The 13,197-nt window shown below is 46.6% G+C and overlaps 1 protein-coding gene across 1 annotated transcript in view; it reads left to right on the forward strand.

Moving 5' to 3' along the window:
- The first annotated feature begins 424 nt into the window (after positions 1-424).
- PXDNL (peroxidasin like) overlaps positions 425-13,197 on the forward strand; it is a 360,062-nt gene continuing 347,289 nt past the window's right edge. The window contains exon 1 of the mRNA XM_049633716.1: positions 425-2,984. Within this exon, the coding sequence (XP_049489673.1) occupies positions 2,821-2,984 (164 nt within the window). The 5' untranslated portion in view covers positions 425-2,820. The remainder of the gene's footprint in view (positions 2,985-13,197) is intronic.

The following is a 13,197-nucleotide window of genomic DNA, read 5'->3' on the forward strand; positions in this document are numbered from 1 at the left end:
TTAATTCTCTAGTTTCATAAAATGTGCCTTGGTATGAATTTTTTCATTTATCCTACTGGTATTTGTCTCGTAGCTGTGTGGGTTAGTGTCTTTCATCAGTTCTGGAACTGGCCATTTTTTTCCTTATAAATATTGATCAACTTTTTGTCTCTCAGCAGTGAATTTAAAATAATTTCTTCAAATTGATCTTCTACTCACTAATTCTCTCTTTCATTGCCTTAAATCTGCTGTTAAACCCTTACGTTGGGTTTTAATGTCTTAATTTTTCTTTTTCAAATCTGGTTGTTTTTATAATTTTCTGCTCTTTATTTATAAATTTCTGCTATTTATACATTCATTTCTCTAAACCTACAGGTCCTAATATCATATTCCATATATACTTGAACTTGAAGTATATATATTCCATATATACTTGAACGCTTCTGTGCATGATGTTTGTTTTTTTTCTCTAAATGTTTATTTTTGAGAGAGAGGGAGCATGCGCACGCGAGTTGGGGAGGGGCAGAGAGAGGGAGACAGAGGATCCAAAGCAGGCTCCACGCTGACAGCAGAGAGCCTGATAGAGGGTTCAAACTCACCAACCATGAGATCATGACCTGAGCTGAAGTCAGACGCTTAACTGAGTGAACCACCCAGGTGTCCCTGTGCACTATGTTTCTAAGGCTTTTATAACTTTCTCTTACATTTTGTGGGTTTTGACTAAGCCAGAAGCACTACTAGGGCATGACCTCTTTTTAAGGTTTTCAGACCACTCAGGTAGAAAATTCATGTAAAAGCTAATTTGGGGATATTATACCTCCAGGGAGATTTGTTTTACTCCCTCCCCCTCTCAAGTGTGAAAGGCAATTTTCCTTGCATTTTCTGGGTGGATGGGGGAAGGGGGTAAAGTGGATTGTTTCTAGTTCGTCCTTCATGAACTTGATGAAAATACAGGTTTTCCACCAGACGGTCCACTTAGGAAAGGGCTTTTTCTTCTTCCCGTCTACCCCCAAATCTGTTTATTTTACTTGGTTAAGCAAATACTCTGAAGCTGAACCAACCTGTGTTTACTTACCTTGCCAGCTTCTCATTTTCCCTTCATTTTTGGACTCTTGTATGTGTCTTTCACTTAGCACATCAATGTATTTTTGAAAACGTTCATGGTATCTGACATATCTTAATGGTTTTCTGCAAGGGAGTTGCTCTAAGGCATTCTGGGAAAGAATCTACAGCCTGTACTGGCTGTGTCATGCACGTCGTTCTCTGTGCCTTGCTTGCTGTTCTTTGCCCTGTATTCGTGGGAGGTAATGGGTAGATTGTCTCATTTAATGGCAGCTTGGGTTTCTAAGGAAACCTATAGAAAGTGTATAGTCCATCCTGGAAAAATGCTCTATGAATACAAGCTAATATTGTATTTTGAACTGAAAACGCACACATTTGTATGCCTCGTCCATCCAAGCCCTCCAAGTCACAAACATTGGTGTAAGAGCATAGTTATTGTAAGACGTGGGGTTGAAAAGAAATCTGCTTTTTTAGTTTATTGCGATAGACTTAGACAGTAAAATACACATGAACAATGTCAGCATGCTTAAAGTGTACTTTAAAATCCTTCTCGTTCACGGACATTGTTTTCTTCTGATCTTTGTATTTTAAAAATAATGTTAAAACCCCACATATTTAAGTTTGAACATTTTGCCAAAAGAGGGCAGTATTCACCCGCAGTAGAATGTAAAGGGACTGAAAACTTACTGGAAAGGAGGCGAGTGAATTTATTTTTCCTCATAAGGTTGATAAAGTTTGACCAAACTAGACCTGCAATGACTAGATTTGCCTGCCAGTCTGGTTCTCTGGGATGGTTGCCCCGGTGGGACCATCCCACATTTTCATGTGTTTTTCTATTACTTTGACATTTTTTAAAGTGCTAGTTCAGGGGGAAGAGTTGTTTGAAAACTTTAAGGATAAAACCAAAAACCTTTCCCAAATACCTGCTTAGAGTGACCAAAAAAGCACGTGTGTAAGGCGAGGTCATTGAAGTGTGTCCCGGCCCGTGACTCAGGGCCACTTCCCTCAGGGACCCGTGGCCGTTTAAACCCGAAAAATGAGGCTCCGGCCGGCCGTGGTGCACCCGGACCCGAGGTGGCTCGGCCTTGTACTTTGCGCGTTTGTTTTTCTATCAGCTTGTCCCCTCTGCGCGTTGGTACAGGAGTTCGCGGTTTAAACATACAGCCTTGAACGTTAAATATTCAAGGAGGAAATCGGAAGTAGCTGCTTTGAATGTCAAGAGTGAGGTGCTTTGGGTTTCCAGGAGTGGAATGCGCAGGAGGCAACGAAACCGATTTCTGGAAGCACAGGAAAATGTGAGCCTAGACCAGCGAATTAGAACCCTGCCTGCCCTTTAGGGTTTGGCGATATTACCGGATAAAAAGGAAAGCCGTTGTGCACTGGTTCAGTACATCACGAATCCACTTGAGCTGCAGAAGGACAGACAGCTCGGGGCCCGGAGGCCCGGGCTTACGTAACGCGCAGTGGAAGCCACTTTGGAAAAGCTTTACACTTGCGTTCTGCCGCCTGCGGCGCACGCTCGTTTCCCGCAGCGGCTCCGGCGAGGACGAGCTTCTCCGCGGCCCTCGGGGGGTGCGGCGCCCCCTAGAGGCGGCGGGCGCCCCCTGCCCTGTAACGTGATCTCCCCGCTCCTGGATTGGCCAGAAGCGCAGTTTTCCCCGGGAGCCGCTCGTAGCTGGGCTCCCAAGCCGGGCTCCCCACGACGGGCCCCGCACGGCAGCCGCCGCCGCCGCCGCCGCCGCCGCCGCCGCCGCTTCGCTTCCGGCAGCGGATGGAGCGATGGCGCCCAGACTCCCCTGCTGGACCACTTGCTTCCTCCTGGTCGTGTGGTGCCCGCCCGCGCTCCCCTGCCCTAGCCGGTGCCTTTGCTCGAAGAGCACCGTCCGCTGCATGCACTTGATGCTGGATCACATTCCTCAGGTGCCGCAGCAGACCACAGTCCTGTAAGTTGACACAGATGCCGGTGCAGCGCCGCTCCGTTGCCCTCTGCCGGAACCGAGCGCTCCTCTTTGAACTGGGGTTCCTGATGCGGTCCCTGCTCCCGGCCGGGGGAGGGTTTTGCCGCTTTTCAGACAACTTAATGATTCTGCTTTGTGGGACTAGAAAATGGGAGCGAGGATGAGCTGAAATAAATGTATTTGCACCGGGTGCAGTTCTCTTTTCCAGCATCTTCCAGAACTTGCTATTGAGAATTTTCATCTTTGTTTAGGAGTTTTCCTGCGTAGGTTCTCAGGTTATTCCTTTCATCCTCTCCTCCAGAAACTTTCAGACTCCTAATTAGGTCAGCATGTATCTGTCCCATTTGGAAAGAACCGACGTGGCTTCGGAATGTGCTTCCAATTCATTATGTGCGGGCGACCTGGATTTTTTCTGTTCATTGTTGGGCTTTGCGTTGGGCGTCTCAGGTGGGGGACGTTCTCAGTCTCAGGCCCTTGAGGGGCTGTTGGTTTTCCAGGGCGGTCCCTCCAAATGGATCAGGAGAGCAGGGTGCTTGGAAGCCTTCCGGAGCCGTGACTAATCAGCATCCGGGAGGCATTCTGGGATGGTAGAATAACCCGCAATATAGGAATCAGGTGGGCCTGGGTTCCAGTTCCGCTTCCTTCTCTTCAATATGGCGATAGTAAGCCTGTGTCGTAGAATTGACGTGTGGGTTAAATTAAATAATACGTGTGAAGTGCAGATCTTTTGTTACTATAATTTTCAAGCCTCACATCACAAGACAAGGAAAATCGCTGAAAGGACAGATTTGAAGGGTTCTCCCTGGTAAAGTTTTTGTGGATTGTGTCATGTCCGTGGAAGAGGGAACTCCTTTCCCCGTTCCAAGTCCATTCTTGGGCAGAGGGGAAATAGCCTAAGATTCCCGGAATTTCGAGATGTTCGAGATGTGAGATAAGATCAGCACCGTGTGTGTGTGTGTGTGTGTGTGTGTGTGTGTGTGTGTGTGTGTTGGCTGTAATCATGAAATGAGGATTTTAGCCTGCTAATGAAAAGTCGAAGCTAGTGGTTGGTGGTTGTGTAGCAAGAGAGAGAGAGATTTGCCACACGTGCTTTTAGGAATTTTGAATGAGCCTTTTGTTCCTTGCTCGCAAATACCAAAATATGTCTTACTCTCAAAACCAGTAAGACAGATTCTTGAGCCTGGGACCCCTGTGTTGTGCAGCCAGTCAGAGCACTGCTCCAGAGGGGCCTTCGTCCTCGTCACCATCCCTGTGTCACTTTGTAGGAACGGTTTCTGACAGGAACAGAATCTTGGCGAGGAGACGGCTTGTCTCATCAAGTGCCATGGACTTAAAGAAAAGGCCACCTAAGTTCCAACCTGGACCTAAGATTTTGCTTCTTTGGTGTTTCAAAGAAGAAATGAGCACTCAGACACTCTCTTCTGGATGTAATGGGCAGGACTGAAAGCACACTGTCCATGTGCTTTTTTAGATGTTTATTTTTGAGAGAGAGAGAGCACGAGCAGGGCAGGGGCAGAGAGGGGGGAGACACAGACTCCGAAGCAGGCTCCAGGCTCAGAGCTGTCAGCACAGAGCCCGACGCGGGGCTGGAACCCACGAACTGTGAGATCGTGACCCGAGTTGAGGTCGGGTGCTTAACAGACTGCCCCCCCCCCCCCGGGCGCCCCAACACTGTGCATGTACTTTCGAAGAGCCTTCCACTCCATGTAGAAATAAAGTAGTTCTCAGGTTCCAGACCAGGCCTGCCTGTGAGGCAGATGCCCTGCAGATGAAATGTGTGTTGCCATGGGTGAGTTCTCCACTCCTTGTCTCAGTTTCCTAGTCCATTCAGTGGGGACGCTAACGGTGTTCACCCTCTAGGGTCATTCTGAAGATGACATGAGATAATGCGTGTCAAATACTTAAGAAGGTGTCTGGTCCTACTAAGCACCACGGAAGGGTTCACTGTCATTATATTTACAATTAAGGTCAGGAGCTGCAAACCCAAAGGCCTACAGGAAACCGGTTGGTACAGTAAAGGCAAACTACTGTGTGAGTCGTGTGCGGGACAGCTCGGCTTGGGTCTGGGGAGGGGGGGTATGCGGGGAGGGAGGGGAGGGAGAGGTGGTCAGCGGTCTGGGCCGGCCAGCTCCTGAGCTCGTGGCTGCCCTGTGGGAATGTGGGCCTATTGTTAATGAGCTTGCCATATTTTTAAGAAGATGCGGAAGTCAGAAATGAAAGTCCCTAACTTTTACATCTTAGAGGATAATTAAGTTGTTTGCTCGTTTTTTGTCTTGTTTTGTTTTTTATGAAACGCAACAGCACATAGGCCCCACCACACGCGTTTGTGGATTCCTTTTATCCCGGGACCTTTCATCTGCGACCTTTATTAGAGAAATGGCATAAAGGCCAAGAAATGTATGTGGCGTTTACGAAACTTGGTGCTCTACCTCTTTTGGGTCCCAGCTGACCTGGGATTCCATGGTCACGTGAGCAGTATTATGAAAGTACGCAAGTAACTGCATCAAGCTAAAAATGCTGAGGAAGAAAAACCCAATCAGCCTCTGAAAGCCGAGGCGGAGGGGACCTGGCCAGATTTCCCCCTAGCAGCAGCATCAGGAGTTTTTGTCAAACCACGCCCAGATGTGTGTGGTCATTGTGACAGTGGGAACGGTGCAACAACATGTCGCATGATTCGTAGCCAGAGTGCTTGGTAAATTTCCTGAGCGGCAGTATAATTTTCTTGATTTTGCCTTTACGTGTTGTGAAAATTTTAACCTTAATACAGAAAATATTCTTCTCAACCGTAGATAAGGAAACTTCACTATACTTAATGACTGATTATGGCTAATGAGTGTTTCAAGTATGGAAAAACACAGAACTACTCCCCCCCCCATTTTAATTTAATTCCATCTATAAAGAGATCATTGGGTGTTCAAAGCAAGTATCAGCAAACAGTCCATTACCATTTATTTATTTATTTATTTATTTATTTATTTAATGTATTTATTTCGAGAGAGAGAGAGTGGGGTAGGAGTAGAGAGAGACAGAAAGAATCCTAAGCAGGCTCCGCCCTGTCAGCACAGAGCCCCGACACAGGGCTTAACTCATGGACGGTGAGATCACGACCTGAGCCAAGATCCAGAGCTGGATGCTCAATGGCCTGAGCCACCCAGGCGCCCCGGTCCACTACCATTTGGAAACTGTCACTCCTCAAAGTGTATTTTAGCAGAGCAAATCTTTCAGAGTTGGAATTGGAATTAGCAAACAAAAAATCTCTAGTAATGAACTTCGGAGTGCCTGTTCAATAGTCAGAAGCCCTGCTTAGCTTTCGTTGATTTTCCTTTGGCCCCGGGTCATGAGGTTGTACCTCCGGAATCTCAGTCGCTGGTTCAGAAATAAGATGTTCTTAGAATTTCCGGGAGTGAAAGAGTGAGCATCAGTGGAACTCAGGGACTGTGATTAAACGGACTCTAAAAAACCAAACCATCTCAGTTTCACGAGAAAAATGGAAAAAATGAGAATTTCCCCCAAAGTTTTAAATTCACCAGTATGTACAGTGTGAAGTTTTAACTATTTAATTGAGGCATTTCCTTTATGTATGAAGCCGCCTTGCCCTCCAAGGAAGACAAACCTCGGGAGGAAGGCTGGGGGTGGCGAGTGGGAAAATGACACGTTCGGTCGTGAAAGCGTTTATCCAGCTGATAAAAATGTCATCTTGTCCGAGAAGAAAATAGGATTCCTTCAGCTCTTTCCAGTTTCCAATCCAGTTAGGTTTTTGTTTTTTTTTTTTTTTAATTTAACCCTCAGGGGTTACTTTGACCTTTGAAACAGAATTTTTCATAACTTTTTTATAACTGACGTAACTTGTTGGCTTTGAGTTATCACTTGCCGGTGGTGAGCAGGCCTGGGCGCCCTGGATGCTTCCCCCGTTTGGCCCGATTGAAGGGAAGCATGAGGGCCCCGACTGAACTGCATCTAAATTCAAACCTCCCCCTGGTTGCGGACCTGTTGGGGAGAGAAATGGAGCTAAAAGTTGAAACGCATTTCCCATTTCATTGGCCACTTCGTAAGTCAAGGTACACTATTTCGGCACGTGCCTCCCATCTTGGGGACCTAACGCCGTGCAGCCTCACCACCCTCGTGACTCAGGACAGCTCGGTCCTCAGAGGAGAACGAGAAGAGGCTGTTCTAGAAGGGGCGGGGAGTGTTCGTGGAGCCCACGTGAGGATTTGGGGCGGAGGAACAGTGAGGAGAGGGCAAGGTCAGGGGTGTGGAGGGGGAAAAGCCGCCAGCTGTCGGCCCCACTGTCCAGGGTGGGGCCCGGCCCTGATCCCCGGGAGTCACCCTTCATTCAAGCCAACCTACAGGAGAATTAGTTTAGGGGAGAAACGAGACCCATGTGGGCGTGTTACTTTGGAGGTCTCCCGTGGGACAAACAGTTGAAGTGCAGCGGGTGGTTATGGGGACCTGACCTGGAGATGCAGATCTGTGACGTTGAGCACTCCCCTAAGCCACCAGGGAAACTGCAGGGCAGAGGAGTGTGACGGGAACGCGCCCCTGAAGGGGGGAGAGTGAGTGAGCCGGCCAGGCCACCGCAGGGAAGGCAGACGACGCTTCCCGGAGTGGCGGGACCCAGGGACGGCGGCGCTGAGCTTGCGCGCTGAAGGACAGCCTGACCCTCGGACGGTGCAGATGACTTCGCAAAAGCAGCTTCAGCTGGGGAGCAGAAGCCAGACTGCAAGGATTAAGGAGTGATAGGCCGGCTTTTCCAGATTTCAGAACTTGGCCTCCGTCAAGGAGGTGTTAGCGTCCCCCTCTGAGTGTCGGTATCCTCATCAGCAAAATGGGGACGCATGATTGCCGAGTGATGCCAGGATCCATGTGATCCTGTGGGGGGGTTTCCTACCATGGTCTGTACCTGGGCGATCTGTGCTGATTAAATGAGTGGAGTAGACTAGTGTTTTCTACACTGAGCTCTGCATTTCAGTCCCTCCTGTAGATTCTATGTGAGATGAAGGAAAGCACCGCACAATGGCAGCTTTTAGGGGGGTAGTTACCACACGAGGTGGCAAAGCTGAGGTTCCCGTTCTAGTTGGACAGCTCCTGCATATATGAAAAGCTGAATAGAGAAACCTTGTTGAGTTTTGCTTGGGCATCCTGGCGGGAGAGGCTCAGAAATACAGTAAGCTCGGGAGGCCAGGGGTGCAGCCCTGAGAGTCCCTGGAAGAAGAGCGTGCATTAACTCAGCCAGGAGGAAATGGAATTTCCCAGGAGACGCTTGTAGAATGAGCAAAGGCAGCCTAGGCTACAACTCTGGAAAGCCCCGCAGGCCAGGAGAACAGATGTAAGCGGGAGCCCGGCCCACCAGCTGTGGTTGCAAGGTCTGTGCACTGCACAACTCCACCCCGTGCTGGGCATGCTGCCCCTGGGGAGAAAAGAGAGAGGAGTCCGAGAGGAACACGGCCACCGAAGAAGGAGGAGGCGTCCCAGAGAGGAGTATTGTCGGTATTTCAAGAGGGAGGAGGGTGGTCAAACCCGGCAGAAGTGGAGATAGCAGAGTCCCACGTGTGCCTCCAAGATGTTGGAAGAGAAGAAGGTCGAAGGGATCGCGTTGTTCTCGTTTGTTGTCTAGAGGGCGGGGATGCTTCGTGTGAGTGGTAGGCAAGGGGAATGGGAAGTCGTGCGGGAGGATTAAGGACGGGAGAGAGCGGGGGCTGGTATGTTTTCGTTGGACCTTGCAGCTCCGAGGGGAGGCGAGGGGAGGCGAGGGGAGGCGGCCCATCGCACGTCAGTGTGAGAACGTAGCTGAGAGCTTGAGGTCCAGATGGACGAGGCAGGGTGCAGACCCTCTTATCGGAAAGGGAGAAAATCCAGCAGGACAGAGGCCTCAAGCCTCAGAGCCAAGGCATCTGGAGACCATCACGGCTGCGGCAGATGGATGTCCCAGCCCAGGCTCGGAATGAGTCTGATGTTTCTGGCTCCAGAGGGAGAGAGAGAGAGAGAGAAACGTTACAATGATGGTGAGAATTACAGAAATTCAGTTCAGGAGACAGTGGATGTTGAGCAACCGGATGTTTGTGTTAATTTATTGCCTTCAATTTAAAGTGTCGCTTATTCGGTGGAGTGGTCAACTTACTTAAGGTGCTTGTGTTAGCTCAGGCTGCTGTACCAAAATACCATAGACTGGGTGATTTGTTTTTTTAAGTTTATGTATGTATTTTGAGAGAAGGAGAGAGAGAGAGATGGAGAGGAGGGGCCCTGGGGGAGAGAGAGAGAGAGAGAAAGAGAGAGAGAATCCCAAGCAGGCTCCGTGCTGTCATAACAGGCCCGATGCCGGGCTCAGTCTCGCGAACCACGAGGTCATAACCTGAGCCAAAATCAAGAGTCGAACACTTAACCAACTGAAGCACCCAGGCGGCCCTAGCCTGGGTGATCGAAATGACATTTATTTCTCACAGTTCTGGAGGCTGAGAGGTCCAGGATGTCTCATGAAAGGCCTCTTCGGGTCCATTGAGATGCTGCCTTCTCGTTGATCCTCACAGGACGGAGAGGGAGACCATCTCTCTCCTGTCTCTTCCTGTAAGGGCGCTGATGCTATCCTGAGGGCTCCCCCCTCGTGACCTAAGTACTCCCCCAAAGGCCCCGCCTCCTAACAACAGCACCCTGGGGATTAAGGATTCAACATGTGAAATTGAAGGGGAATCAAGAACTCAGCCCATAGCAGTGACTCGGGTTTAAGTTATCGAACTATTTATCAAAAACAAATAGGTTAGTGACCGAATTGAAACATCATGGTGTGTTCTTTATTTAATCCTTTCCACTGTGAGATACAATAAACGATTTCTTGAGATACATGGGAGGCATATATGTTTCACAATTCTCCTTCTTGCTGTTGCGTAAAATGAAGCACATCTGCCCAAAATTCGAATCATGGCAACTTTTCCAAGTGCGACACGAGACATTTAAGCATTTTCAACAGTCTGCCTTTCTTTCGGGCGACTGAGTAGCCACAACAGATGACACGACATGGTTTTATTGTCTGACTCCACACTATGCAGTGAAAAACAGGGTTATGTTTAAAAATCATCTTGTTTGACTGTTCCAGACTGATCAGTTTGGACTGATCGTTCCGTTCCCAGTGATTCTTATCTGAGTAGGAGAAAAAAAATATGTTTGGATTTTGAAATGGAAAAAAGAAAAATATGAACCTGATTTCAGCTAAATGTATTTAAAAAAATCCGAAGTCTTCTAACTTCATTTATTTTAACAAGCAGAACCCAAAGGCCCTCATTTAACCTCAAATACTGCAAAGCGCTAATGGCTGGATATGATAGGATAGATATCTATAATACGGTGTGTAAATGTTTTCCAAGGGTAAGGACACAGATTTTTTTGGGGGGGTGGGGAGTTTTTCTTTTAAGTTTCTATTTTCATGCCAGTATAGTTAACAGATAGTGTAATGTTAGTTTCAGGGGTACAACATAGTGGTCCAACAATTCTGTACGTCCCTCAGTGCTCATGATGATAAGTGTCCTCCTAATCCCTGTCATCTATTTCACCCAGCCCCCCACCCACCTCTCCTCCAGTAACCACCAGTTTCTTCTCTATAGTTACGAATCTGTTTCTTGGTTGGCCTCTCTCTCTTTGTCTCCCCCCTTTGCTCCTTTGTTTGATTTCTTAACTCCACAAATGAGTGAAATCATATGGTGTTTGTCTTCCTCTGACGAATTTCGCTTAGCATACTATTCTCTAGCTCCATCCACATCATTGCAAATGGCAAGCTTTCATTCTTTTTATGACCGTGTAATATTCCATTGTAAATATATACTACATCTTCTTTATCCATTCATCAGTCCATCTACACTTGGGCTGTTTCCATAGTTTGACTGTTGTAGATAATGCTGCAGTAAACATAGGGGTGCATGTATCCCTTCGAATTAGTCTGTTTGTATTCCTTGGGTAACTATCTAGTAGTGGGATTGCTGGATCGTAGAGTAGTTCTATTTTTAACTTTTTAAAAAAAGTTTATTTCTTTATTTTGAGAGACAGAGCGTGAATGGGGGAGGGGCAGAGAGAGAGGGAGAGAGAATTCTAAGCAGGCTCCACGCTGTCAGCACAAAGCCCGATGTGGGGCTTGATTCCACAAACTGTGAGATCACGACCTGAGCCAAAATCAAGAGTCAGATGCTTAACCGACTGAGCTACCCAGGCGCCCCTCTATTTTTAACTTTTCGAGCAACCTCCATACTCTTTTCCAGAGGCCGCACCACTTTGCATTCCCACCAATAGTGCGAGAGGTTCCTTTTCTCCACATCCTCACCAGTACGTTTTGTTTCTTGTGTTGTTGATTTTAGCCACTCTGACAAGTGTGAGGTGGTATCTTAGTGTGGTTTTGATTTGGGTTTCCCTGAGGATCAGTGATGTGGAGCATCTCTTCATGTGTCTGTTGGCCATCTGGATGTCTTCTTTGGAAAAATGTCTATTTGTGCCTTCTGCCCATCTTTTAATTGGATTATTGGTTTTGGGGGATTCAGAAGTTCTTTATGTATTTTGGATACTGATCTTTTATTAGATGTGTCATTTGCAAATATCTTCTCCCATTCCATGGTTGCCATTTAGTTTTGTTGATTGTTTCCTTTGCTGTGCAGAAGTTGTTTTTCTTTTTTTTTTTTTTTTTTTTGATACAGTTTATTTTTGCTTTTGTTTCGCTTGCCTCAAGGGACATATCTGAAGGAAGTTGCTATGGCTGATGTCAGAGAGGTTACAGCCTGTGTTCTCCTTTAGGATTTTTATGGTTTCAGGTCTCAGGTCTCACATTTACGACTTAGGTCTTTAATCCATTTTGAAGTAATTATTGTGTCTGGTGTAAGAAAGTGGTCCAGTTTCATTCTTTTGCAGTTTGCTGGCCAGTTTTCCCAGCCCCATTTGTTGAAGAGACTGCCATTGGCTAATCTTTCCTGCTTTGGTGAAGATTAGTTGACCATAGAGTTGTGGGTTCATTTCTGGGTCTTCTATTCAGTTCTGTTGATCACTGTGTCTGTTTTTGTGTCAGGACCATACTGCTGTGATCACTACAGCTTTGTAATATAACTCAAGGTCTGAAATTGTGATGTCTCCAGCTTTGCTCTTCTTTTTCAAGGTTGTTCTGGCTATTTGGGGTCTTTTGTACTTCCATACAAATTTTAGGATTGCTTGTTCCAGCTCTGTGAAAAATGCTGGTGGTATTTTGATAGGGATTGCATTAACTGCGTAGATTGCTTTGGGGAGTATAGACATTTTAACACTGTTTGTTCTTCTAATCCATCAGCATGGAATGTTTTTCCATTTTTTTGTGTCATCTTCAGTTTCTTTCATCAGTGTTTTATAATTTTCAGAGTATAGGTCGTACACCTCTTTAGTGAGGTTTATTCCTAGGAGCAATTGTAAACAGGATCGATTCCTGAATTTCTCTTTCTGCTGCTTCATTATTTGTGTATAGAAATGCAGCAGATTTTGTACATTGATTTTGTATTCCGTGACTTCACTGAATTTGCATACCAGGTCTAGCAGTTTTTTGGTAGAGTCTTTCAGGTTTTCTGTATAGAGTATCATGTCATCTGCAAATAGCGAAAGTTTGACTTCTTCCTTGCTGATTTGGATGGCTTTCCTTTTTTTGTTGTCTGATTGCTGTGGCCAGGACTCCCAGTATTACGTTAAATAACAGTGGTGAAAGTGGACATCCCTGCCTTGTTCCTGATCATATGGGAAAAGGTCTTAGTTTTTCCCCACTAAGGACGATATTAGCTGTGGGTTTTTCATATACGACCTTTATTATGCTGAGGTATGTTCCCTCTAAACCTTTGTTGAGGTTTTTTTTTTTTCTCATGAATGGACGTTGTACTTTGTCAGATGCTTTTTCTGCATCTATTGAAATGATCGTATGGTTCTTATCCTTTCCTTTATTACTGGGGTGTGTCACGTTGATTAATTTTTATTTTATTTTATTTTATTTATTTATTTATTTTTTAAATTTTTTAATGTTTTATTTATTTTTGAGATAGAGAGAGACAGTGTGAGCAGGGGAGGGGCAGAGAGAGAGGGAGACACAGAATCCGAAGCAGGCTCCAGGCTCTGAGCTGTCAGCACAGAGCCCGACGCGGGGGCTTGAACTCACGGACCACGAGATCATGACCTGAGCCGAAGTGCGACGCTTAACCGACTGAGCCACCCAGGCGCC

Source organism: Panthera uncia, chromosome F2 (assembly GCF_023721935.1).
Source record: "Panthera uncia isolate 11264 chromosome F2, Puncia_PCG_1.0, whole genome shotgun sequence".
Classification (NCBI taxonomy): Eukaryota; Metazoa; Chordata; class Mammalia; order Carnivora; family Felidae; genus Panthera; species Panthera uncia.